At 42.6% G+C, this 27,915-nt stretch overlaps 2 protein-coding genes across 9 annotated transcripts in view; one reads left to right on the forward strand and one right to left on the reverse strand.

Moving 5' to 3' along the window:
* apba2b (amyloid beta (A4) precursor protein-binding, family A, member 2b) overlaps window positions 1-14,183 on the forward strand; it is a 164,989-nt gene extending 150,806 nt beyond the window's left edge. For all 7 annotated transcript variants that reach the window (XM_059640141.1, XM_059640142.1, XM_059640143.1 and 4 more), the window contains 2 exons: window positions 12,006-12,146; window positions 13,238-14,183. In XM_059640141.1, coding sequence (XP_059496124.1) covers window positions 12,006-12,146; window positions 13,238-13,309 — 213 coding nt within the window. In that variant the 3' untranslated portion in view covers window positions 13,310-14,183. The remainder of the gene's footprint in view (window positions 1-12,005; window positions 12,147-13,237) is intronic.
* Window positions 12,108-27,915, reverse strand: part of fam189a1 (family with sequence similarity 189 member A1) — a 72,881-nt gene continuing 57,073 nt past the window's right edge. Inside the window, exons 5-10 of one of the 2 annotated variants that reach the window (XM_048520910.2) lie at window positions 25,962-26,122; window positions 23,931-24,066; window positions 21,665-21,758; window positions 20,248-20,745; window positions 17,378-17,694; window positions 12,108-17,084 (exon numbers count right to left, since the gene is read on the reverse strand). In XM_048520910.2, coding sequence (XP_048376867.1) covers window positions 16,902-17,084; window positions 17,378-17,694; window positions 20,248-20,745; window positions 21,665-21,758; window positions 23,931-24,066; window positions 25,962-26,122 — 1,389 coding nt within the window. In that variant the 3' untranslated portion in view covers window positions 12,108-16,901. The remainder of the gene's footprint in view (window positions 17,085-17,377; window positions 17,695-20,247; window positions 20,746-21,664; window positions 21,759-23,930; window positions 24,067-25,961; window positions 26,123-27,915) is intronic. The other variant, XM_048520909.2, reaches the window with a different exon arrangement.

Here is a 27,915-nt window from a genome sequence, read left to right on the forward strand (position 1 = left end):
AGGAGAGCCTAGAAAAACTCAGGTTGTTTTCTCTTGAGCAGCAGAGGCTGAGGGGAGAATTGATAAAAGTTTGTTATGACGTCCATAGATAGGATTGACAGGTCAGACTCTTTTTCCAGGAGTTGAAATATCAAATACTAGGGACATGTGTTCAAAGTGAGAGGGAGAAGGTTCAAAGGAGATGTGAGGGGCAAGTTTTTTACACAGAGAGTGGTAGGAGTCTGGAACATGCTGCCAGAGGTAGTGGTGGAGGCAAATACACTAGGGGCGTTTACAGAACTTTTAGATAAGCATATGAATATGCAAGGAATGAAAGGATATGGATCAAGGACAGACAGAAGAGAATAGCTTAATTTGGTGTCATATTCAGCAGGACATCATTGGCCAAAGGGCCTGTTCCTTTGCTGTACTGTTCTACGTTCAAAGTTCATTCCACAGAAACCATTCTGTAGGTTAAAAACAATTGCCCTTCTTATCTTTTTTAAATCTTTTTCCTCTCACTTAAAAATATGCCCTCTAGTTTTGAAATCCCTCACCCTAGGGGAAAAACACCTGCCATTCACCTTATTTATACCCCTCAGGATTTTAAAAGCCTCTGTAAGGTCACTTCTCAACCTCCTATGGACCAGTGAAAAATGTCCTAGCCTACCCTGTCTCTTCTTATAACTCACATGCTCCATTTCCCCTCTTCAGCTAAATAATATCCTTCCTATTATTAGGGCCCTAACTCCAGAAAAGATCTCACCAATGTCCTGTACAACCTCAACATAACATCCCAACCTCATATATTCAAAAGGCTGAACGATGAAGGCAGGTGTGCTAAATGCCTTCTTAACAATCCTGTCTATATGCGATGCGAACTTCAAAGAATTATGTACCTGAAACCCTAGGTCTCTCTGTTCTACACCAAAATCTAAGGTCCTACTTTTAATTGTATAAGTCTTGCCTTTGTTTGTTTTACCAAAATGCAATACCTTGCATTTTTTCAGATTAAACTCCATCTGGTACTCTTCATCCCATTGACACAATTGATCAAGATCTCTTTTTTCATTATCCGCTATACCACCAATCTTGGTGTCATCTGCAAACTCATCCACTCCCTCAGTGCATACTCCCTCAGTATTGACCCTCCATGAGTTTCCACTCCATCGGCACTGACTCCATGACACTGCAATACTCCCTCAGTAGTGATTCTCTTCAGTGCGGCACTTCCTCAGTCCTGAGTATTGGGGGCAAAATACTGAATTGGATTGAGAATTGGCTGGCTGACAGGAAGCAAAGAGTAGTGATAAACGGGTCCCTTTTGGAATGGCAGGCAGTGACCAGTGGGGTACCACAAGGTTCGGTGCTGGGACCGCAGCTATTTATGATGTATATTAATGATATAGACGAAGGCATTAAAAGTAATATTAGCAAATTTGCCGATGACACAAAGCTGGGTGGCACTGTGAAATGTGAGGAGGATGTTATTAGAATACAGGGTGACTTGGACAGGCTAGGTGAGTGGACGGATGCATAGCAGATGCAGTTTAATGTGGATAAATGTGTGGTTATCCACTTTGGTGGCAAGACCAGAAAGGTAGATTACTATCGCAATAGAGTCAAGTTAGGTAAGGGGGAAGTACAACGAGATCTAGGTGTTCTTGTACATCAGTCAATGAAAGCAAGCATGCAGGTACAGCAGGCAGTGAAGAAAGCTAATAGCCTGCTGGCCTTCATAACAAGAGGAATTGAGTATAGGAGCAAAGAGCTCCTTCTTCTGCAGCTGTACAGGGCCCTGGTGAGACCGCACCTGGAGTATTGAGTGCAGTTTTGGTCTCCAAATTTGGGGAGGGACATTCATGCTATTGAGGGAGTGCAGCGTAGGTTCACGAGGTCAATTCCCAGGATGGCAGGACTATCATACGTTGAAAGATTGGAGCGACTGGGCTTGTATACACTTGAGTTTAGAAGGATGAGAGGGGATCTGATTGAGACGTTAAGATTATTAAGGGATTGGACACTATGGAGGCAGGAAGCATGTTTCTGTTGATGGGGGAGTCCAGAACCAGAGGACACAGCTTAAAAATAAGGAGTAGGCCATTTAGAACAGAGTTGAGGAAAAACTTCTTCATCCAGAGAGTGGTGGATATATGGAATGCTCTGCCCCAGAAGGCAGTGAAGGCCAACTCTCTGGACACTTTCAAGAAAGAGATAGATAGAGGTCTTAAAGATAGTGGAATCAAGGGCTGTGGGGATAAAGCAGGAACAGGATACTGATTGTGGATGATCAGCCATGATCGTAATGAATGGTGGTGCTGGCTCGAAGGGCCTACTCCTGCACCTTTTGTCTATTGACCCTCTATCAATGTGGTTCTTGCTGAGTATTGATTCTCCGTCAGTGCAGTACTCCCTCTGTATTTACCCTCCATAAGTGTGATGGTCTATCAATACAGTGCTCCCTCTGTCAGTGTGATAGTCCCTCAGTGACCATCTGGCAGTGCCCCCACCCCCCGTTCCCAGTACTAACCTTCTGACACTGTGGAACTTCCTCAGTACTGACCATCCAACAATGCCTGCTCCATTGGCACTGATGGTACGACAGTGTGATACTCCCAAAGTACTGACCCTCCATCAGTGTGGTGTTTGCTCAGTATTGATCCTCCATCAGTGCGACCCTCTATATCTGTCATACTTCCTCAGTAGTAACCCTCTGACAGTGCCTGTGCTCTCAGTACTAACCCTCTGATAGCGCGGTGTTTTCTCTATAAAGCCCTAGGATTGTCAGCTGGATTTTTGCGCTAATGTCTCTGGATTCAAATCTTCTGATTCAAAGGTGAGAGTTACCCCCTGTGCTAGGGCTGACAGTTTGAATTTTAAAATGATTATTGATCTATTCTCATTCTTTCATGTAGATTGACATTGTTACTCTTCTGTGCAATCTCAGTGTCATTGATTGATGTCTCAGATGCCTGACCAGGCTCTGTCTGGGCCGTGAAGAGTGGATGAGGCTCTTTTCACTTTGGTGTATGACAGAACAATTGAATCATGGTGTGACACCGCCCTCTGTGGGCAGCACAGAATGTCCTTATGTTCAGTGGCTTTTTAGACCTTTTGCTGAGCTCTGTTCATCGGCTTTCAGAAGTACTTTTTTCTGCACCGTTGTGTGATTTTTTCAGATCTTTCATAAGCTGCTGTGAGCAATTACTAGGGAGTGTTGCTGATGCCAGTGATGATAATGTCAGTGATAACGAAGTGTGAAGCTGGATGAACACAACAGGTCAAGCAGCATCTCAGGAGCACAAAAGCTGACGTTTTGGGCCTAGACCCTTCATCAGAGAGGGGGATGGGGAGAGGGTTCTGAAATAAATAGCGAGAGAGGGGGAGGCGGAGCGAAGATGGAGAGAAAAGAAGATAGGTGGAGAGGAGAGTATGGGTGGGGAAGTAGGGAGGGGATAGTTCAGTCCAGGGAGGACGGACAGGTCGAGGAGGCGGGATGAGATTAGTAGGTAGGAAATGGAGGTGCGGCTTGAGGTGGGAGGAGGGGATAGGTGAGACGAAGAAACAGGTTGGGGAGGCGGGGACAAGCTGGGCTGGTTTTGGGATGCAGTGGGGGGAGGGGGAGATTTTGATGCTTGTGAAGTCCACATTGATACCATTGGGCTGCAGGGTTCCCAAGCGGAATATGAGTTGCTGTTCTTGCAACCTTCGGGTGGCATCATTGTGGCACTGCAGGAGGCCCATGATGGTCATGTAGCCTAGGGAATGGGAGGGGGAGTTAAAATGGTTCGCAACTGGGAGGTGCAGTTGTTTATTGCGAACCGAGCATAGGTGTTCTGCAAAGCGGTCCCCAAGCCTCCGCTTGGTTTCTCCAATGTAGAGGAAGCCACAGCGGGTACAGTGGATACAGTATACCACATTTGCAGATCTGCAGGTGAACATCCGGTTGATGTGGAAAGTCATCTTGAGGCCTGGGATGGGGGTGAGGGAGGAGGTGTGGGGGCAAGTGTAGCACTTCCTGCAGTTGCAGGGGAAGGTGCCAGGTGTGGTGGGGTTGTTGGGGAGTGTGGAGTGGACCAGGGAGTCATGGAGAGAGTGGTCTCTCCAGAAAGCAGACAAGGATGGGGATGGAAAAATGTATTAGGTGGTGGGGTCGGATTGTAGATGGCAGAAGTGTCGGAGGATGATGCGTTGTATGCGGAGGTGGTGGGGTGGTATGTGAGAATGAGGGGGATCCTCTTAGGGCGGTTGTGGCGGGGGTGGGGTGTGAGGAATGTGTTGCGGGAAATGGAGACGTGGTCAAGGGTGTTCTCGACCACTGCGAGGGAAAAATTGTGGTCCTTGAAGAACGTGGACATCTGGGATGTGCGGAAGTGGAATGCTTCATTCTGGGAGCAGATGCAGCGGAGGCGGAGGAATTGGGAATAGGGGATGGAATTTTTGCAGGAGGGTGGGTGGGAGGAGGTGTATTCTAGGTAGCTGTGGGAGTTGGTGGGCTTGAAATAGACATCATTTTCTAGCTGGTTACCTGAGATGGAGACTGAGAGGTCCAGGAAGGTGAGGGATGTGTTGGAGATGGCCCGGGTGAACCTGAGGTTGGGGTGGAAGGTGTTGGTGAAGTGGATGAACTGTTCGAGCTCCTCTTGGGAGCAAGAGGCGGCGCCGATACAGTCATCAATGTAACAGAGGAAGAGGTGGGGTTTGGAGCCTGTGTAGGTGCGGACGAGGGACTGTTTTTCGTAACCTACAAAGAGGAAGGCATAGCTTGGGCACATGCCACCCGCTTTGTCTGTAGGAAGTGGGAGGAAGCGAAAGAGAAATTGTTGAGGGTGACGACGAGTTCGGATGAGGGTGTCGGTGGAGGGTGACTGGTCAGGCCTGAGGGACAGGAAGAAGCGGAGGGCCTTGAGGCCATCTGCATGCGGAATACAGCTGTATAGGGACTGGACGTCCATGGTGAAAATGAAGTGTTGGGGGCCAGGGAATTGGAAGTTCTGGAGGAGGTGGAGAGCGTGGATGGTGTCACGGACGTAGGTGGGGAGTTCCTGGACCAAAGGGGAGAAAATGGAGTCCAGATAGGTGGAGATGAGTTCGGTGGGGCAGGAGCAGGCTGAGACAATACGTCAACCAGGGCAGGCGGGTTTGTGGATTTTGGGAAGGAGATAGAAATGGGCCGTGCGGGGTTGGGGAACAATGAGGTTGGAGGCTGTGGGTGGGAGGTCCCCTGAGGTGATGAGGTCATGGATGGTATCGGAGATGATGGTTTGGTGATCGCCCATGATAATGTCAGTGAACAGTTTGTTTATCATATTCTTCAGATTCTTCTGAGAAGCATTATTTCTTTCTTTAAATATATGCCGCGGTCCATTAAATTGAATGACTCACCTCACAGGTTTTGTGGTGAACATAGATCAGCTCTGTTGTATGGACTCCAGGGCTCCGCTGACTGATAGCTGCCCCCACTTATGGTTCCCATGTCCCAGGGAAGACGACTGGCTGCAGCTCTGTTCACAGTGTCAGCTTCCCCCCCAGCCCATTCCAGCTAAAACCTGCAGGAGTTGAGCCTGGTCTTCTGAGCTACTTGGATCTAAAGAGGTAGATCTCTATGAAAACCCATGCTTCAAAGCCTTAACAGCAGAATGTGTGGTTAAATAAGACATGGATGCATATCAAAGGAGCATTAAAGCTGCAGTGGGATTGACAGTCACCAGTTGGTATGCTTTACCATGTGACTGGTTAAGATTGCGAACCCCTCAAGATTGTTGATTGTACACCAACTTTCCCACATTAAAAGATGCCATGTAACAGTCTCTAGTAGGAATAAGCAAAAGCCCTGCAGCATCAGATGATTGTGTCATGGATGGGCTCTGACCTTGATTTCTCTAATCACAAATCTGAGCCTAGTCAGTAGATGTCTGATGCTTGCTGAGCTCTTGGAATTTAGAGTGAAGCATTTCCCTGGCAGCAACATTCATCATGGAGCCGTCCTTTTCAGGCTCCTCTCTAAAAAAGGTGCTACAAACAAAGGCTATTCCTTCTTCTGTTGGCATTGTCACCTGCACATTTAAAGAACGTATGAGCCCAAAGAAAGCTTGGATTTTTACACTTTGAACATGTGCCCCTTTGTGGATAGTCAAAACAATGAAGACTTGGAAAGTAGGACTGCCATAGTTTCTCAAGAACTTGCAGAACATTGATGTTCCTGCTCTCAGTAAACATGGACTTCCTAGTGGAAGTCAGCTTAGACAGGAAGGAGAATATATTTTCTTCTGGAAGGAGAAAACCAGGGGAGGACTGTAATATTATTGGAATTGAGTTTGCCATCAAAAACATCATCTCAGAAGTACTTCCGTTTGCCATTAATGAATATCACACGACCAGTGGCCTTCGAGCTCAGTGGGCCACAAAAATCAGTGTATATGTTCTCACAAAAGCTCCTATAGACTAAACTAAAAGAGTTCTTTCATATAGTGTTATAGTCCAAAACCATGCTGCTGAACAGTCGTGATCCCAGTTCTGGAAATACCGAACAAGCCAGATCTTTGTTATGATCTAAGAAGAGATCCTAACAATCTTTTAAATAGTAAAATGTATGGAAGAACCAAGGAAAAGAAAACAAGTGGCAGGATTCTGGTGTTGAACTGAAATGCCAGAACAAAAATCTTCATTATTACTTACACTTGCTTTGTTCAAGTGTGATGACTGATCAGTGTGTTGACTTAGCAAATCATAAAATCCCAATAGTGTGGAGGAGTCCACATCAAACCTGGGAAGACCATCCCACCCAGACTTACTCCCCAACCCTATTCCCCCTAACGCTGCAATTCCCATGGCAAATCAAACTAGACTACACATTCCTGGACACTATGGGCAATTTAGCATGGCCAATCCACTGAATTTGCACATCTTTGGACAGAATATATATGGCTCAACTGTATTATTCATAATTAACGTGAGATTAATATACATTAACAGACAAATGGTTACCGAACATCCCGGAATGTTACATTACCACTCAGACTGCACTTTAAATAGCTGATACAGCCAAGATCAATCCCACCCAAACGTCAGTGGCATTGTGGTCTCCAAATCTGACTAAAACTGTCTCCTTTTCAAGAGATTCTAATGCTCGATTTTGAAGATTAAGCCTTCGAATTCCCTCAGAACCTCTCTAAGACTGCCTTAACCAGTGCTCAAGTCTTGGTAGTTCAATCTCTTCTAATACAGAGCTTTCCAGAATTCCTGAATCTCTGCTCAAGTGTAAAATTACTGCTGCAATTTCAGCATTTAATTAGTTAGCTTCAATGAGCTAACTCTGAATTACTCTAAGAGAGATGACAAATGAATTTTAATATAGATAAATTTGAGGTATTGCCTTTTGGAGAGTCAAATCAAGTTAGGAATTTCATGGTGAATGGTAAGGCCTTAAGGAGTCTAGTGGAACAGAGGGACCTTGGAGTTCAGGTACATAGTTCTCTGAAAGTAGGCAGAACAGTGAAGAAGGCATTTGGCACACTGGCCTTCAGCAGTCAGGGCACGGAGTACAGAAGTTGGGAAGTTATATTATGGTTGTACAGGACGTTGGTGAGGCCAGACTTGGAGTATTATGTTCAGTTTTGGTCACCTTGCTATAGGAAAGACGTTATTATTCTGGAAAGAGTGCAGAAGAAATTTTCAAGAATGTTACCAGGGCTCAAGGGACTGAGTGATAGGGAGAGGTTGGACAGCTAGAACTTTTTTCTTTAGAGCGTAGTAGACTGAGGGGGGAGTCTTATGGAAGTGTATAAGCTCATGAGAACATGGATAGGGTGAATGCACTCCATCTTTTTCCCAGGGTTGGCGAATCAAAGACAAGACAGCATCAGTTTAAGGTAAGTGGGGAAATAGTACACAGGAACTTGTGGGGTAACTTTTAAACAGAGGGTCGTACGTATCTGGAATGAGTTGCCAGTGGAAGTGGTTAAGGCAGGTATGTTAACAACATTTAAAATACATTTGGATGAATACATGGATAGGAAGCGTTTAGAAGGTTACAGGCCAAGAGCAGGGATGTGGGGTTGGCGTGGATGGACACTGGTTGGTATGGAGATATTTGGGCTGAAGGCCCTGTCTCTGTGCTGAAGGACTCAATTACTCCATTACTTCACCCCACACTCAGTTGCATTGAACTATTACTGACTTCCAGAGACGTATGCAGTCACTGCTTGGTGTCTGCTAGCAGTTGCACTTCTTTTTCAGTTCACTTAGCTCCAAAACTGCAACTGACCTCTACCGGCAAACACAAAACTGAATTGATTTGAAACCAGAGAGTGTGTTCTTAGTCTCCAGTCACCTACATCACACTGTAACTTACTCTGGTTTCTTAACCTGACCTTTAAGGTTTTCTGAATGTGTCTGAAAATAATTTAGTTCTAAGTGACTCTGAATTGCTTTTAGTGCAAACTTTGTAAATACCACCTCTCCAAATAAGTCAGTCAACTCCTGTTCTATAGCTCAATGAGTTTAAATACAGTTAAACACATTTTCTACTATTAAACTTCAATTCCTAAAACTTGTATACGATAAAACACATGATCCATTATGTTCACATGGAACTCTGTACCAGTAGCCACCCTAAAACAGACAAATTTACTCTACTGGGAAACTGTAAACTTTGAGTTGACCACAACTTTAAAATCCAGAAGTGTGCCATCACTAAAGGAGGATCGGGAAATCAAATGCCAGTGGTCTTCACTGACTTCATCATCATAAATGCACTAAATGAACATCGGGTCACAAACACATTCTTTTGTCAGAAGGATACAAGAAAATTGAAAACCTTTCTGATCCAAACATTGACACTCGCTGAGCTATGTCACTATTGCCCAAGAAAGAAAGCCTGTGTATGAATACCATACCATTTGGGACTACTGGAGATATCACTTAACTGTTGCGGTCTGTTCAGGGAGCTTATTCATGACTAATTATCACAAAGGCTGATTACTGATTTTCAATTTTGGGAATTTTTTTTCATCCTCAGAAAGCTGGGACCTAAAGCAATAGCGATCCTCCATTGTTTCCACAGCTTACGATATTTCAATGACTGTGTAGTGGTCCATGTTTCAAGCAAGACTCTGACACCTTTAGTTCTTTCAACTCAGTGTAAAAAAGGATCGACAGCTATTTCAACATCACTCCTACAGTTTGTTATTGGTGGAGAAACTGACCCTGAGTTCAAGACTGTCTCCCACTCAGGACAACCTTTATCCTCTCTGCTCAAGGATCATAACTGATATCTATTAACTGAGGAGAGATGCAGTATATAGCTGGGTTAATGTAATTGTTTTGAGGAATGAACAGTCACTGTAACTGTTTGGAATGACTAGCAGGTGGTAGGGAAAAGCTTCATGGACAGAATTGACAACGAAACCCTAACCGGTGCTGCTAGCATCGAGGTCCCTGCTTACTGAACTTTGACCTGTTGGTTAACTTTGCAGCTCTGTTCCTTGAAGTTTAAATAGAGCCATGCAATGAATGCATCTATCAGTGGCTCCACCAAGTGAGATCCTACCGGAAACATAACTAGTTTGTTTCTTTGATAACAAAGTGTGAAACTGGATGAACACAGCAGGCCAAGCAGCATCTCAGAGCACAAGAGCTGAAATTTTAGGCCTAGACCCTTCAAAGTTTGTTTCTTTGCCTGATATAGTTGCAGAATTATTGAACAAAACTGTAAAAGATATTACAGGAAGCATAATATTCTAAACAGTGCCAGCTGGTGGCAGCACAAGGAGGGTTGATATCTTATCATTGCACAGTAACAATCTGAATACGACCCCATCACAGCATCCTGCTGTTCCCCAATTTTCCAGTGTCTGACCTCTATTGCAACCTCTGCCTCCTTCCTTGCTTCCTGCTGCCAATAGGAATAAGTAAACTTGTTACAATATCCTGTTTTAAAAGTGCAAAGCTGTTGGTGCAAGTGGTCCATCGTAAGTGAGCAGCATGTAATGTATGCAGTGCAGTGGGTACTTTTCAGCTGAGCTTTACACTGTTTCTAAATGCAGTACATATCTTAGGAGCTTTCCATGAGGACAGTGTAAACACAGCTTTACTCCCAATGTAACCCATTCCGTTTGACAGGGAGTGTTTTATAGGGGCAGTGTGAGGAGAGCTTATAGTTTAAAAGAACAAGAGAAAGCTTTACTCTGTACGTATGCCCATGGAGTGTTTGATGGGGACAATGTTAAGGCAGCTTTACTTTCCAATGATTTCCAGTTTAAAAGAGTAGAGAGAAGTTTACTCACATTTTAAAATAGCTGAGGTAGCTTTACTCTCTGTTCAACCCCATATTGTCCTGTCCTGTGTATTTTCTTGATCAGGACAGTGTTGAGAGAGCATTCCTTCCTGTTTTAAAACAGCGCTGTACCTGTCCTGGGATTATTAAATGGAGACAATGTCAAGTTGGCTATACTTTCAATTTTAAAAGTTTAGAGGCAGATTTACTTTCAGTTCAAAAGAGTAGTGGGGACTTGCGTTGTATCAAACATGTTACACTTTGCTCCGTAGACTCCCATTTTTAGTTCCACTAAATACTTCATCATATTGGAGCTGATATAAAAGTACATGGGGTCCAGGGTGTGCTAGCTAGATGGATAAAAAAAACTGGCTAGGCAACAGGAGACAGAGAGTGGTAGAAGAAGGGAGTTTCTCAAATTGGAGACCTGTGACTATGGTGTTCCACAGGGATCTGTGCTGGGATCACTGTTGTTTGTGATATACATAAATGACTTGAAGGAAGGTGTAGGTGGTCTGATCAGCAAGTTTGCAGATGACACTAAGATTGGTGGAGTAGCTGATAGTGAAGAGGACTGTCAGAGATTACAGCAGAATATAGATAGACTGGAGAGTTGGGCAGATAATTGGCAGATGGAGTTCAATCCGGGCAAATGGGAGGTGATGCATTTTGGAAGATCTAATTCAAGGGCGAACTATACAGTAAATGGAAAAGTCCAAGGGAAAATTGATGAACAGAGAGATCTGGGTGTTCAGGCCCATTGTTCCGTGAAGGTGGCAACACAGTTCAATAGGGTGGTCAATATGGCATGCTTTCCTTCATCAGACAGGGTATCATGTACAAGAGTTGGGAGGTCATGGTACTGTTGTATAAGACTTTGGTTCAGCCACATTTGGAGTACTGTGTACAGTTCTGGTCACCACATTACCAAAGGGATGTGGACGCTTTGGAGAGGGTGCAGAGGAGGTTCACCAGGATGGTGCCTGGTATGGCGGGTGCTAGCTAAGAAGACAAGTTGAGTAGATTAGGATTATTTTCATTAGAAAGACAGAGATTGAGGGGGGAACCTGCTAGAGGTCTACAAAATCATGAGGGGTATAGACAGGGTGGATAGCAAGAAGCTTTTTCCCCCCCACAGTGGGGGACTCAATTACTAGGGGTCACGAGTTCAAAGTGAAAGGAGGAAAGTTTAAGGGAGATATGCGTGGAAAGTTCTTTACACAGAGGGTGGTGGGTGCCTGGAACGCATTGCCAGCAGAGGTGGTAGACGCAGACACGTTAGCGTCTTTTAAGATATATTTGGACAGGTACATGGATGAGCAGGGAGCAAATGGACACAGACCGTTAGAAAATAGATGACAGGTTAGACAGAGGATCTTGATCGGCGCAGGCTTGGAGGGCTGAAGGGCCTGTTCCTGTGCTGTAATTGTCTTTGTTAACACCAACTGTTATTTGTAAGAGTTGTTGTGTGAATATTATTCCTGTTGTTTAATTAATTATGATAAACACCTGGTGCTGAGAGAGTGAGATATTTACGTCTAGAGTTGACATATTGAGCTGTGATCCAGTTCCATACAAGCTTCCCCTTACAAATTCCACAAGGCACTTGCAGCAGCCTCTGCTGAGTATCCATATGGGGTTGCTCAGTCACTCTCCACTCAAAACATTATCCTAATTCCCTCTCTGTAATATTTGAAGGAGTGCAAGAAATGAGACGGGATTTGGCAGTGACATTTGTTTGCTCTTACAGATTTGCAGCCTAATGAGAGGCGGGATTGCAGAGCGTGGTGGAGTTAGAGTGGGTCACCGTATCATTGAAATCAATGGGCAAAGTGTTGTAGCTACTGCCCATGAAAAAATTGTTCAAGCTCTGTCTAACTCAGTGGGTGAGGTAAGATCCTTGATGCAAAGAGCTTATTACTCTCTTTATTAACATTTTACCAACAGATTAACAGAAAATAGTCTAAAACACTAATGCCTTCTGAGTTTAAAGGACTAGAATATGTGGAGGTAGAAGTCACGTACATTAACACACAGCCCTGAAATTACTGTGAGCAGTTCTGGGAACAACCCCTTTGAAAGGTTACTGAAACAACAACCAAAAGAAGTACAGATGCTGTAAATCAGAAATACAAACAGAAATTGCTAGAAAAGCTCGGCATGTCTGGCATCTGTGGAGAGAAATGAGTGTTAATGTTTCAGGTCTGGTGACCTTTCTCAGAACTGCCTGATTTCTCTCCACAGATAACTGCCAGATCTGCTGTGTTTTTCCAGTAATTTCTGTTTGTGTGCTTTTGGAAAAATGCATTGACCTGAATTTACCAGGATGATACTGAAATTAGAGTGCTAAAGAAGTTGAAGATTATATAAAGTACAATTACATTTCCTGGAGTTTAGACATTTATGGTTGCTTTGATCACACTTTTTAAGATATTAAGGACAGCAGATCCTGTAGAAAGTGGAATGATTACAGAACCTGGAGAACACAGTACAAACATCAGAGCCATTGAATTATAAGTGATCAAAGAGAATTAGTGGTTTTCCTGAATTTTCTTAGGGAGTGAAGTTTCATGAAATCCGTAGGTCTGAGCCCTGAAATTATTTCAGGTTACAATGTAAATCCTCCCTATCCTCTTTATTTGGTTTGAATGATCAGCTATTAGAAATCTTGTTTTATATTTAAAACAACCTTTACAGCTTTCTTAACAGCACTTAGTTTCTGAATGTTCAAAAGTGCTGTTTACTTATTTGATATTGTTTTCAAGGAGACACACTTTAACCAATGGGTAAAGAAATACATGGTGATATTTCCATCGCTAACGACTCAACAACAAATCACAAACAATGTCATGAGGGATCCATTCATGTTTAAACTGCACATCATCAAGCTTCAGCTGTCATCTCTCTAAGTTGCTGTACTCAATAGGTATGTGCTTTGGAAAAAGCTGGAATTTTTAATTGCTGAATTTTTAATAATTTTAGATTCACATGAAGACAATGCCAGCTGCCATGTTTAGACTCCTAACTGGACAAGAAACACCATTGTACATCTAATTTTGTGAAGAAACGGGTTCATCTGCTCAATGGACTTCCAGCAGATAAGCTGTTTTCTGCTGGGAAGAGGTGTTCAGTGGGATGAAGACAGTGTCAGTGCCTCCCATATTGCATGGGTGTGTGCATGTCTGTTTTCTTTCTTGTGAGCGTGAGTGTTTGTGTATATATGAGAGAGAGTTTGTGCCTGTGTGTGCGCGCGTATCTGTGTCTCTGGGAATGTGTGTCTTTCTGCTCTGTCGCTCCACACTAGACCGTGCACCATTTCCATTGAGAGAAGAAATGGCTCTTCCTCTGCTCTGAAAACAAACATATTGCATTTTATAAAAGTTGAACCAAGTTCTTTCACAAGTTAGTGACAATGTCACTTTAACATGATGTTGGTGTGCAATAAATAATTGAATGTCCAGTGCTGAATGTCAGATAGACAGCCATTGTTGCAATTAGTAACAAGTATACACAGAAACCTCAGACAGTACAGCTTGCAGTGACACCCACTGCTTTGAACTTTCTTACCAGTGTTTTCTTTGTGCATTTAGCTCTGCTGGAATGTAACAAATTAGTTCTGTTACAGTTGATGAACAACAGTTACTTGCCTAGCCTGTGTTTGTGCAGCGCGCATGTTGTGTTGCTGGTGAGTGAGCTGTTAATATTAAAGTCTTTGTATTTGTATCTTGAAATGCTGTACCTAGCACTAGAGGCTAAATGTTAGTTTGTCTTTTTCCCCATCATGTTGCTCCAGTTGGAAATGAGTTGGTGCAGCTGCAGATCCTGCAATGTTTTGTTGGCTGTTGTATGAATCTGCTGCTAGAATACAGAATGTGAAATAAACAGTGTGAACAGCTGTGGATCGCTGAAGAAGCAAATGGGAAGAAAATCCAGACTCGTTCTTGTCTTTTTCATAAAAATAGGTGATACTTGAACTGGGCTGGGTGTGATACAATACCATTGTTTTATCTGTGCTTCTTCCAAAATATTCCAGATGCTGAAAAACTGGAATAAAAATTGAAGGTGCTGGAAAATTTCAGCAGGTCTGGTAGTATCTTTGGAAAGAGAAACAGAGTTAAAGTTTTGACACCAATAACTATTCTTTGGCACTGCACAGAGGTATAGATGTGGGGCTAAAAATGGTATTGGCACCAATTTATTTTCTGGACCATACAAAGTGTTTGTCTTTAATCCATAGGATTCAATTCAATTTACAATATAGAAAAATAAATGTGGCAATTTAATATTTTAGTCAAATGCTGGACAACCAGATGCTTAATTCAGCCCTCCTTAGATTAATGATGCTGAATATCAAATATTAAAAATCTAAACACGGCCAGGGCTCCTCACTGGAGATATTTCATTTTCATTCATTATCAGGTGGCTATCTGGAGGACAGTTAATATATTTTTCCATATAATGTGTTCAATATTAATATATTTTAACATCTTAAAACAGCAATATTGCAGTTGTTCAATGATTAGTGAATGAGGCTCAATCACTAGGGTGATATTTTGTTCTTTTGCGATTTTGAACACAAAGTAGTCGTCACTGGTTCTGGTCTCCTCATCCACTGGTCTGCATTCACAGATGAAAGGAGACAGCACCAGAGAACTGATACAGTCTATTAGGCTGTAGGAGGATCAGCTCCCTGGATCCTGTGAACTATTGGTTTATTTAACCTCGTGGAGTAGATTGGTTAAACTCAGTGAGCTTTGCCACACAAACAAGATGACATGAACAAATATTTAAACTTTATCATGCATTTTAAATCCAGTAGCGTGCTAACTGAAGGGCTATTGGTCACAGTTTAAGAATAACTCCACTTCAGCATTTTCATTATCTCAAATGGTCCTCAAATAGCTGAAAGATAAACTCAGGAGATCCTGGAAAGTGTTACCAGTTCTGTCATGTCCTTACAATCAGTGAAATAACTTGAATTGTTGCAAGTTGGAGCAAGTGCAGTCTTCAAGTTATGGCAAGTTACTGGGGATTATTCAGTACCAGGCCCAGACAGTAAAATCATCTTAACCTCATAGAGCATAGAACATAACAGCACAGTGCAGGTCCTTCAGCCCTCGATGTTGTGCCGACCTGTCATACTGATCTCAAGCCCATCTAACCTACACTATTCCATGTACGTCCATATGCTTATCCAATGACAACTTAAATGTACCTAAAGTTGGCGAATCTACTACCGTTGCAGGCAAAGCGTTCCATTCCCTTACTACTCTCTGAGTAAAGAAACTACCTCTGACATCTGTCCTATATCTTTCACCCCTCAATTTAAAGCTATGCCCCCTCGTGCTCGCCGTCACCATCCTAGGTAAAAGGCTCTCCCTATCCACCCTATCTAACCCTCTGATTATTTTATGTGTTTCAATTAAGTCACCTCTCAACCTTTTTCTCTCTAATGAAAACAGCCTCAAGTCCCTCAGCCTTTCCTCATAAGACCTTCCCTCCATACCAGGCAACATCCCGGTAAATCTCCTCTGCACCCTTTCCAAAGCTTCCACATCCTTCTTATAATGCGGTGACCAGAACTGTACGCAATACTCCAAGTGCGGCCGCACCAGAGTTTTGTACAGCTTCACCATAACCTCTTGGTTCCGGAACTCGATCCCTCTATTAATAAAAGCAAAAACACTGTATGACTTCTTAACAACCCTGACAACCTGGGTGGCAACTTTCAGGGATCTGTGTACATGGACACCGAGATCTCTCTGCTCATCTACACTACTAAGAATCTTACCATTAGCCCAGTACTTTGCCTTCCGGTTACTCCTACCAAACTGCATCACCTCACACTTGTCTGCATTAAACTCCATTTGCCACCTCTCAGCCCAGCTCAGCAGCTTATCTATGTCTCTCTGCAACCTACAGCATCCTTCATCACTATCCACAACTCCACCGACCTTAGTGTTGTCTGCAAATTTACTAACCCATCCTTCTACGCCCTCATCCAGGTCATTTATAAAAATGACAAACAGCAGTGGACCCAACCTCAATTTACAATCAATCATTCAGCGGCAATAAATTATAAATACTCATATCAAAACACTGCAAATGATCAGCATACATCTCATTGTAGACAACAGCCATGGCAACAATCACCCTATGTTTTCAAACTACTTCCAGCTTTCACAGTTATATGGAATATTTTGAAAAAGCCGTCTCCTCTTCAATGAGAATCTCTGTCTCTATATATAGCTTAGAACTATAGAATCCCTACAGTGTGGAAGCAGGCCATTCCACCCATTAGGTCCACACCGATCCTCCAGACTGTATTCTACCCAGATTCACCCTATCCCTGTAATTCCCATGGCCAGTCCACCTAACCTGCATATTTTGATCTGTAGAAAGAAACTGGCGCACCCAGAGGAAACTCACACAAACACAGAGAGAATGAGCAAACTCCACACATATGGTCACCTGGAGCTGGAATTGAACCCGGGCCCCTGGCGCTGTGAGGCAGCTGTGCTAACTACTGAGCCACCGTGCCGCCCCAACGGAAGGTGATGTCTAGCTCCAAATTTGAATGCAGACCAATCTGTTCCTTGCCTGTCCACATTCTTTTCATCTGAAATGGCCCAGTTCACAGCAGGTGTCACAGAACTGTCTCTCTGCACGCATCTGTCAAACAATGCGGCCGCTCACGTTCAAGTCTGTGGTCTAATTGGACAGTCCGTACTGAAGCTGTTGGTGAGCTGACATCACCACAGCTGTGAAGGTGAAGGTCCTCCTGTAATCGCAGATTTATCACATTCATTGGCCGTTGAGAAGTTATCATCTGCCAGGGATAAGAAAACAGAGTCATTTGAATGTTGTCAGTGGGAATGAGGGGTCCACACTTCCATCTTGTCCTATTTTTAACATAGACATGTCCATTCATCTATATGTGGGAAGAGGGTTATCACCCCATGGGGAAGCAGCAGCAGATAAACCTCTATGTTGAGGCATTTCAACTATAATCTGCAGGTTCCTAAACATTACTGAAAAGTTCATAAAATTATTACAATAAAGGCTCAGCAACGTGACATGAACTCAATCTGGCCTGGAACAAGATGTGGGAGCATCACCTACCTGGTCAATGATGTTGGCACTATAAATCGCTTCCTCCGTGTGCTGCTCATCTAACCAGATGACAGACTGGATGCTGCTGATCACATGTTGTACTTCAGGAGCAAGGTTGCAGTTGGAATGCTGTAAGAATTTGGTGACCAATATTTTTGTGTCCTTATAAGCTTTCAGGTCAACAAGAGAGTGTGGTCGCTCCCTAGAGACCTCCCGCAGTGCTTGCTGTTTTCGATGCCCATCCATCTTCCCCATGTGCTGTTTGATTGACCAGAAATGTTTGGCAAGATGGCTCGAAGTGACAAAATGAAGTTCATGATAATGAGCTGAGGCATAAGGGCAAACAGTTAATAAAACAGAGCTGTGAAGGCCAGATGCAAAAGCAATTAATCCGAAAATATTAACCCTGGACTGTAGTCTGGACAGAATCTGGAAAAGCAAGGTCACTACTTGAGGCAGAATATTCCTCTAGAAAGCTGAAGCCCTGGTGAAACAATTTATACTCATTGTGACCACTGTTACCTGTTTGCTCTGTGTGACAACGCCTTAATTATCATGTATGGAACTTGGTGTGGGAGGTCATGCTGGACTGCCTCAAAGTCACTAGGTTCGTCTATGCAGCCCCCTTGAGGCACAGAGCTGAAAAACATTCATGATTGAGCCATGTGAATTAGGCAGTGTTATGCAAAGACAGTTCTTATTTTGAAGACAAAAGTCACACATTAATGAACATATACATAATTCAACACATTCCACTGGCCCTAGGAGTGTTTGACAGGGCAGAGGAATATTTACCCTGTATCTAACCTTCTGCTGTACTTGTCCTGAGAGTGTCTGAATGGGACTGTGTAAATGGAGCTTTACTCTGTAACTGAACATGTGCTCCAACTGACCTGGGAGTGTTTGATAGGACAGTGTGGAAAAAGCTTCACATTCAAATCAAAAGAGTAAAGGGAACTTTACACTGTATTTAAACTGGTGCTGTCCCTATCTTGGGAGTGCTCAATGTGAACAGTGTAGAGAGCGCTTTACTTTCAGTTTAAAATATCTTTACTCAATATCTAATCTCATGATGTACCTGTCATGGGAGTAGGTGGCAGTGCACAAGGAATTTTACTCTGTATTCAACATATATTGTACTTAACCTGGAAGTGCAAAAGATAAAACGGTATATTTGTCAGAGGGATATAATAGTGTCTGACATTTTAACTTCTAACATTCTTATATGGTCAGCAAATGCAACCCTTACTGACTTTCACCTGCAGCAGCCTGCTCAACTCTGCCACCTCTTTGATAAACTCCAGTAAATTGGACACAATTTTCTCTTCATAAATCCACAATGACTCTTTTTTCAAATTTTTCATATTTTGATGCTCCTCTGCCCTGTCAAACACTCCTAGGGCCAGTGGAATGTGTTGGATTATGTATATGTTCATATATTGTCCATATTTTTCCATGCGATTATTAATCCAGTCCAGAACAATTGTTGCTGGCAGTTTCTCCACACTGAAGTTAAACTGACTAGACTGTAATTGTTAGGTCTCAGATAAACACAGTCATGACTCTTGCCTCCATATGCAAATCTCCTTCTTGATTTCTAATCTGCCCTACCACCCTCTCCCCTAATGATTGCTTCGGAAAGACTTCAGGATTTGCTTGTATGTTAACTATCGCTCTTTTCTCATAATCCCTCTTTTCTTCTTTGTGTTTCCTTTTTCATTCCCTTTTGAACCTTCTGTTTTCAGTTTGGTTCTCAATTGTATTTACAGTACACCTTTCTCAGCTGGCACCTTATGAACTGGCACTCTTGATAAACTGACAAAACTTCCATTCCTCAAATACCAGAAGTTTACTGTATTATTGCGATGTCCGCAATGTCCAAGCAGTCAGTTGAGGGGGTGAGTAAGAAGGCTGTCTGCTAAGTTTTAACGCAAAGTTGATTATTAAGGTGATTTATGCTGTAAACAAAGTATAACAGTGATGTGTATATTTGCTGCGCTACATTTCTATTACTTAGTGGGTCGTTGTACATTAATTATGCAGACCTGTTGCTCAACTGTTGATCAACCAATATACTCCTGGTCCCAGAGGAGTCGGTTAATAAAAGGTTTGTTCATTGTCATCTGGGATCTCTGGTTTTGTTTATCCTACCTTTCCCTTTGCGGGGAATAAAATTCAGTTGTCCCCAAATCATCTTTTCTTTGAAGATAGCCTGTTGTCAGTGACAGTTTTTCCTCAATCTTTGATTCCATTCTATCCGGTCTGGTTCTATTCTTGATGATTGTCTAAAATAGCTTGTAGTACCAACAGCAATATTTATAGCTCTCCCCAGTTTTGTTCCCATTTAATTAAAATGTTTAAGATCTTTAAAAGTTTGATAGGAAAACAGGAAGAAGTTAAGTCAGAAAGCACACCTCCACACAATGAGTTGTGGAAATCTTGATGCATCTCTTCCAAAAAACTGTTGAGTCTGGGTGTCAATTGGAATTTTCAGAAATGACACTTGCACTTGTTGAGTAAGGGTCTCCAGGAAAGTGGAGCAAAAGTGAGGGAATCAGGTTAAAATACACAGCTATTGCTGATTGGTAGAACAGCCTTGAGAAACTGAAATGGTCTCCTCCTTCTCCTGTGCTGTAAATGGCACACATTAATGGGAGGAAGAAAGCAGAAATTTTCAATACTTGGAAAGACGCTGGAATTAGTTTTCATTTCACCTCATTACAAAAATTGTATGAGCATTACACAGTTTGGCAATTACTACAAAATAACAATTTTCTGGGCATATGCAATTCTGTCAATCAGCTTGAAATGGGATTACCATTAGACTAAATCATTGAAATCTCTCCTACAAATTCACTTTCTAAAATCCAGATGTTTACCTTTTGTAGAAGTACAGGTGACAGGATCACTGCTGGATCGGATTATTCTGTTCTCACCAGTCTTCTTTCGAGGTGGTAGCCTGACTCTGTCAGGCATAGTGGCAGATGAGGACTGCCTGAAGACTCCACAGTATATTTTAATTTGTTTGAGTGATAAAGTGCAGGCCTGGGCTGGTGTTCGGGGAGTTTTCCCTGCTGTGTTGGAACTCACTACAGAATACTCTGACAATCTGTGCTCTCGCCAGTCTATGGAGCCCAATGACAGAGCCATTGAATTGCTTTCTTCCTCACAGGAACTCTCTGAGTAAGCCCTGTGTTGCCACCCAACATCAGCCTCCAAACTGGTGCAACCACAGTCTGTGGTAGTTGCAGGTATCTCGTTGTCTACAGTGTACACAGATTGCTGAACGTCAACTGAGCAGCAATCCACAGACATGCCGCTGTGTTCTGGGGTATCAGCAGATTCATACAATGTCAGCGAGGTATTGCCCACAGGCACTGAAAAGGGAAAAGGATCATTTAAACATTTACACATCTAAAACCCTACCAAAATACACTAAAAACAGAATGCTCCATCTTTCCTGATCTATGGATTACCACTTTGCCAACCTCGGGAACTTGCACATATTACCATTCATGCAGTGAAAGTGCAGGCTTTCAAGACCAGTTACCATTCAATCACACAGGTGTTACTGTAGCACCTGATCCTCATGCACACATGCAGTATCTCCAGGGACACAAACCCTGGCTCATGGTGCTCCCAGTCTACAGAAATGACTGAAGTTAACACTGGACCAAAAACAAAAATTAACGGAGAAACTCAACAGGTCTGACAGCATTTATAGAGGGAAAGCAGAGTCAGTGTTTTTGAGTTCACTGACCCTTCTTCAAAAGGGTTAGGGTCCTGAAGGACCCTTGCTTGAAGAAGCTTCAATGGACTTGAAATATTAAATCTGCTTCTTCAGCAATTTGTTTTTGTTTCAGATCCTCGGCATCTGCAGTTCTTTATTTCATTTAACATCGGACCAGGCTGAGATCAGTTAATAGCACATTCCAGGCTTATAAGCTGGTTATACAACATTTTGAAACCAGTCCAACAAGTGCCATTACCTCCATGACATAAGACAAGGACCAGTCACACACTATAATTCTCAAATATCACAAGATAAATTGATTACTGACACATTGATTAACCTTTAGTGTAAACATAACACATGCCATTAACATTATATTTGTCCTGGTCTTTCTCCAAATTTTTGTTGTGCTCAATTTCTCCCAACTCCTCACAAATTTTCCCTCAGCTGAGTTTTCTACCAAAGTACTGGATAATCTCCATACTTTGGAGCATCTTTCTAACCAAACAGCAACTTACAAATAAAAATCACACTTCCAAAAAGACAGTCCTCAGCTTACATGCCTTGTGTACTGAAGGCTGTGAAGATATTTCTCTCAGACAGACTGGAACTGTAATCCTGCGAAGACTCCGAGCTGTGGTGATCCATCGTGCTCCCCTGAATGATGAAACACAAGTGTTGAGTCCCTGAGCAATGTCTTTTCATGACCGATCAGCCAGTGCTGACTGAGTCATTCAGTATTGCCTGGTTGGAGTTCTGTCCTATTTAAAAGGAGCAGCAGCTTTTACATGAGAGATTGCCACATGAGGGAAGAGGATTGATAAAATGCAAAGTGCACAGGCACTATGGAAAGTGGGTCTGAATGATATTTCCGTGTTGCCTCAAGCTGTATCTTCTTCCCTTAAGCATTACTTATCGGCACAAACCCAGGTGGTAGCTTTACACCAGGGGGCATCAGAGTTTCAAAGGCTTCAGTCACAGGGTCAGGATTGGTGTACTCTACTCAAAAAAACATTTTCCAAACAATCTGTTCAGAGATGTTATTACATACCTCTGGAACAGGTGGGACTTGAACATGGATCTCTTAGCTGAAAGGTAAGGATACTGCCACTGCACCAAAGGAGTCCTAAATAGTCAAGTTTCTCGATTTTCACACAATAGGCATCAGAAAGCAGTTCACGTTCTTGCTTTCCTGAGTGACAGGCCAGTTGGTGAAGTAAGGGGCAGGATATTGGATGAAGAGAAGCTGGTAAAAAGCAGTTTTCAGCAGTTCTGCCTCCACGAAGGATTTCAGCATTCGGCATGAGTCCTGATACACCAGCCTTGAGACAGAGGGTGCAGATATTCAGCAAGTTGTATGAGTCTAGTTCCATAATGTTGCCCCATTGGATTTATCAAGATCAACCTGTCTGAGAACACTTGACTAAATGTGTTTTCTGATACTAACCCTTGTCTTATGTAGAAATATGGGAAAAAAAAGGAGGAAGGGGAGACCATTCCATTGAACAAGCCTGCTCTGCCATTAAATACTATCATGACTGCACCTCTATCACATGCCCCATAACCCATTTTCTCTGTTAGTCTGTAGAAATCTCGTTCTTAAGTAATTTCAATAACTTCACCTCCACAGCCTTCTGTGGTAGAGAATCCCACAGCTTCACTACCCTCTGAGCAAAGAAATTTATCTTCATCTCAGTCCAAAATGACCTGTGTATTCTGAGCCTATGACCCCCCAATCAGGGGAAACATCATCGCAGTATCCAGTCTGATTGGACCTGTCAGAATCTTTCACGAAGTAATGAGATCCTATCTCACTCCTCTACACTTCAGTGAATACAGGCCCAGTTGACCCAATCCCTGCTCAAGTTGCCATCCCAATCACTTTGGTCAATTTTCGCTTCACTCCCTTAACGGCAATATAACTGCTAACATCAAACTGACTACCTCAAGGGACTCTTGTGTTTATACATTTCTATGTGGGAGCTGAGTGACAACCCCACACTTGTTGGGACCCCAACGGATGATGCTCACTTTTTTTGTTAAAAAAACAATATTCCTATTCACAAGTTTCAATAAAATCTCGAAAGAGTGATGTCAGAACTTGCTGTCATTGCACTGATTGGGTCAAAGCTTCACAATCAATATTCATTGTCAAAGTGTCTATTAAAGTTATTGAAATGGGCATCCTGATCATGAATTACATGTGGGAGGTTCCTCAGTAATGGACAGGGAATAGCAGATTCTCTCCTTCAGAGCCAAAGGCTCGAGTTAGGCCTAGTTTAGGGACTCAAAGGTTGACTAACAACAGAGACTTGGTCAAGAATACAGGACTTTGCCATTTCCAGTTTATTGATTTCAGCTGGGCCATTGAGGAATGTGCTCCCTCATTTTCGAGTTGTTCAGTAACTGGAATGGTGTAGACAAGGAGGTAGTGACAGCTGGAACATTGCTTTAAGCAATATGTGCATCACAGTTATTCAGGAATTTGAATGTTTTATTACTTAATAGACCCAGCCACCTGGCTGACGCAACCTCTAGGATGAAGGTCCTTTGACTCAATTCATCTCTACAAGCTTAAGACAATGGAATACAATGGTATAAATTAATAACATCCTACTAACACCAAGTATTTAGTTCAACTTTTGAATACTTTGGTGAGAAAGAGTATGGATGCTGGTGCCCATGGAACCAATTCCTTGTATCAGGCTGTATCCTCAGAAGCCTCAAGGTCGTTAAGTAGAGTTGAGCACTGATTGATACTCTGTCCCAAACTGGTGAAAGACAGTTTAATCTTACTGCCAAAGCAGAGTTCAAGCTTTTCTGCCACACCTGATTAGTAGAGGTTTGTCCAACCACAGCTTCATATGGGGGAGGCAGCTCTGCAGGGTAGAGGCAGCTGGGGCTGTTAATGGCCACACTGTAAGTAGTGCTGAAGGGCGAGTGATGGAAGTCCAGATGCAGGTTTCTGAAAAATAACATGAAATTTTGTGAGCCAGCGACAACATACATTTCATTGAGTTCCACACGACACATAAGCTGGCGGAGCGATGGTACCAAACAGGAAGGAAGTTATTGGCAATGATGTAGTGATGAGAAGTAGCAAAATGAACTGATTCGCCCTGCATGTAGGAAGATATGGACAATATGCAGGTTTAAGTGGCAAGAGACATTTGAGCACAGGACACATAGAACAATGACCATCTCCAAAAAGAAAGACTCTAACTCTGCCCTCGATATTTAGTGCCATTAGCATAGCTAAATCCCTAGCAACAAGCATTAACACTGAGCAGAAACTCACACAGTCGAGTCACATGAAAAAAAGTGCTAAAAGGGCAGGTCAGAGGCTGAGAATCCAGAGAGTAATTAATCTCCTGACTTTCCAAAGTTTGTCCACCATCTACAAGGCACAAGTTAGTGGAGTGATGGCGTATTCCCTAGTTGCCTTAATGATTGCAGCTCCAACAATCAAGGAGCTTGGACGAAGTAGTCCTCGATTGTCATCCCATCCACTCTTAAACAGTCACACTCTTCACCAACAATGCACAGTAGAAAACAACTTGTACCATGTGCAAAGAGGCAGTGAAGCAACGTGTCCAAGTGTCCTCCAACCACATAATTCAACAAGCTGTGACCTCCGTCACCAGAATGACAATGGCTTTAGGCACATGGGAAATTACCCATGATCCTCATTTGGAACAATTTTGCTGTTTCTTCATTATTTGTGGGTCAAAATCTGGGATTCTTCCTCTTATCAGCACTGTGGAGCACTTTCACTATGTGCACTGTAACAGTACGAGAAGGCAGCTCTCAACTGTGTAGGTGATGGCCTTGTCAATGATATTCTCACTCCATGACTAAATTTAAAAAGCACTGTGTATGGAGACTACGACAGAATTCCCAAGACATTGTGACTGAAAGATCAGTGTGTGCTGGTCGAGCAGAGGGAAAAGGCACGACTGCAACTGAGAATTAGATGGGTCAAACAGATAATCAGAGATGCAAGGCTGGACATGATTACTCAGCCTGGGTGTAGCTCAGGTCTGCAGGGATTTAAATTGGAGAAAATGTACTTTGATTCCCTGGATCACTGTGAGTCATTGGGGAGGACAGGCAGATGATACCATGAACCTGTCAGATTGTTGTGAAAATCCATCTGGTTTACAAGTGCCCTTTAGGGAAGCAAATCGGCTGTCCTTACTAGGGAAGACTTACGTGTGACTCCAGTCCCACAGCAATGTGGTTGACTCTTAATTTTTCTCTGAAGTGGCTGAGCAAGCCACATCTCAGATTAGGTATGGCAATAAATGCTGACCTTCCCAGTGAGAATTAATAAGAAAAATAAATTTTTGGAGTACAGTAGAAACACGTGCAGATATTTTCTCGTGGGGTAATCTGAGGTCATAGTTTTAAGCTAAGGGAAACCAGATTTAAAGTAGACAGGAGGAGTAGCACACAGCAGTTGTGAATCTGTGGAATTCATTCATCCATGGCTGCTGGGATGTTGAGAAAATTTGAGGAGATAGATTTTTAATTCACAATGCATTAAAAGGATTACGGGGAATGGGCAGGAAAGTGGAGTTGAGAATGAGATGATTTCATCCATGATCGTATTGTATGGCGGAATGGGTTCGAGGGGCTGAACAGCCTATTCCTGCTTCAAGTTCTTATGTCATTAAAAAGATCAGCAAAGGTACCTGGTGCTGGTGACTATCCAGTGACTCCTGCTGGTCTAACTTGTCTGAGATACTGATGATATTCCCTATCTATGCCTACTAATTCCAGCAACAGATTGCATCTTTAAGGTAGGAGGGAGTACTAGATACAAGTTGCAGCTGGCAGAAGAAGAATAAGAGGACTCACCTCTGGGTCTCAACTCCTGGGCTACAGGTATATTCTGGAGGATAGTATGGAGGAGGTGGTATAGGAGGGATGAACTCGTCAAAATCCAGTGGTTGCTGCAGAACTGTACCACGTGGTGACACGCACTCAGGATTTGGAATTCTCAGTCTCTGTGGAATAAGCTATCAGGAAGGCCATATGAACAGCACAATAATGGAAAAGGACAGAGCTGCCTCGCAGTGAGACATGTTTGGGACTGAAATTATAACGAGAGCAGTTTCGTGATTACAGAGCCTATAATTCACTAATTACAACCTGACTCCTAGATGCATCTCTCCACAAGATACCAGGAAGATGCAAGATGATCTAGAGAAGTCACATACTTTTGTGTTTCCCAGTAACAATTCCGAACAACCGTTAAATCTTCAAGTCAGGAAACAAATATTTCTGTTTATCTACAACCTTTTTGAGAGCAATTAGGGATTAGAAACAAATGCTGGCTTTGTCAGCAACATTCGAATGCCATAAATGAATTTTTTAAAAAAACAGGAAATGGGTACAGGGCAATTTGTTTTTAAAATTCACTTATGGGATGTGGGCATTACTAGCTGGCCAACATTCACTACCTGTCCATAGATGCTTTTCACTATCCTGTTCCCACAGTGAGTGCTCCATGATATTCTGAATTATGGTGCAGACAATTGATTCTAAGGCTATTTGTACTGTGTTATACGTGGGCGTGTGTTTGTGGGGCAGGTTTGTGGGAAGCAGTAGTTAAGTGGAATTCACATATGATACTTTGTCTGGCTTGTAATTCCATCGGATTCAAATCCATACAAGATATGCAACTAAATACTGCCTCATGATAATACATATACAAAAGGTTTATTGATTGAAACCATACACAAGAAACATTCTTGAAGTGGAGGCATCACAATGTATATTCATATAAATTAGGAGCAGAAGGAGCCCAAAATGCCACTTGAGCCTGCTCCACTATTCAATAAGATCATGGCTGAACTGATTCTGCCCTCAGCTCCACTTTTCTTCAACAATAACCTTAAACTCTTGTAGGTCTACTGTCTGTGTAATTCAGCCATGAGTACACCCAATGACCCAGCTTCCACTTTTAAGGCAGAAACAAAATTTCACACAGACTTTCTTTCCAAGGAATAGTTTATATTTAACAAACGGGAAGAAGGTGAAACCCCGGACATATGAACCTTTTTTTTTTGAGGAAATTATCGGGACACAGACATGTCAATGGAAATCTGGAAATGTCCTGCCAAAACCTTGATTTTTGGTCACCCTGAGTCAACAGGCCATGTCACTCGCTGGGACTCCATCTGTTTCAACAGAGAGCAGTTCAGCCCCACATAATATTGAGATGGAGCTGGAATAAGGCTCAATGTTACTCCAGCTTGTTAGAACAGTGGTTAGAGTTAAGTTTCATACCTTGTTTTCCATGAAAGCTAGGTAAAAAATTTGGTGACAAACCTGTACACAAAAGTATTTTAAATTATATCACTACAAGGAATTTTTATTAGATGCAGTCTTGCAAGTTTAAATAAAATAATACACCTTTATGAAAACAGTGCCTGTTAAAGCACTGACTACCAAACAATTTATTTTGGAGGGCAGTCACTGTTATGTAGTCCTGCATTTTAGCCAGAATCAGCATTATAAGATCGCACAAGCAGCTACTGTTGTCAGGAATGACTTGCCTGCGCTTTTTCAAATTGTACAATGGAATGTCTTATATCCATCCAAGAGGCTGGATGCAACCATAGTTTAATGTTTAATCCTAAAGACAATACCGGTGAGAATGCAAGATTCCATTGCTACTGTACTCAGAACGTTAGCCTAGCTCATAAAATTGAACTGAAAGCACACTTTCTGCTTCAGGGATGAGTGCCACTGAGTCACAGCTTACACTATTCAAAACCATGTTTTGAGGAATACAAGATAACAAAGT

Source organism: Stegostoma tigrinum, chromosome 36 (assembly GCF_030684315.1).
Source record: "Stegostoma tigrinum isolate sSteTig4 chromosome 36, sSteTig4.hap1, whole genome shotgun sequence".
In the NCBI taxonomy this organism is placed as follows: Eukaryota; Metazoa; Chordata; class Chondrichthyes; order Orectolobiformes; family Stegostomatidae; genus Stegostoma; species Stegostoma tigrinum.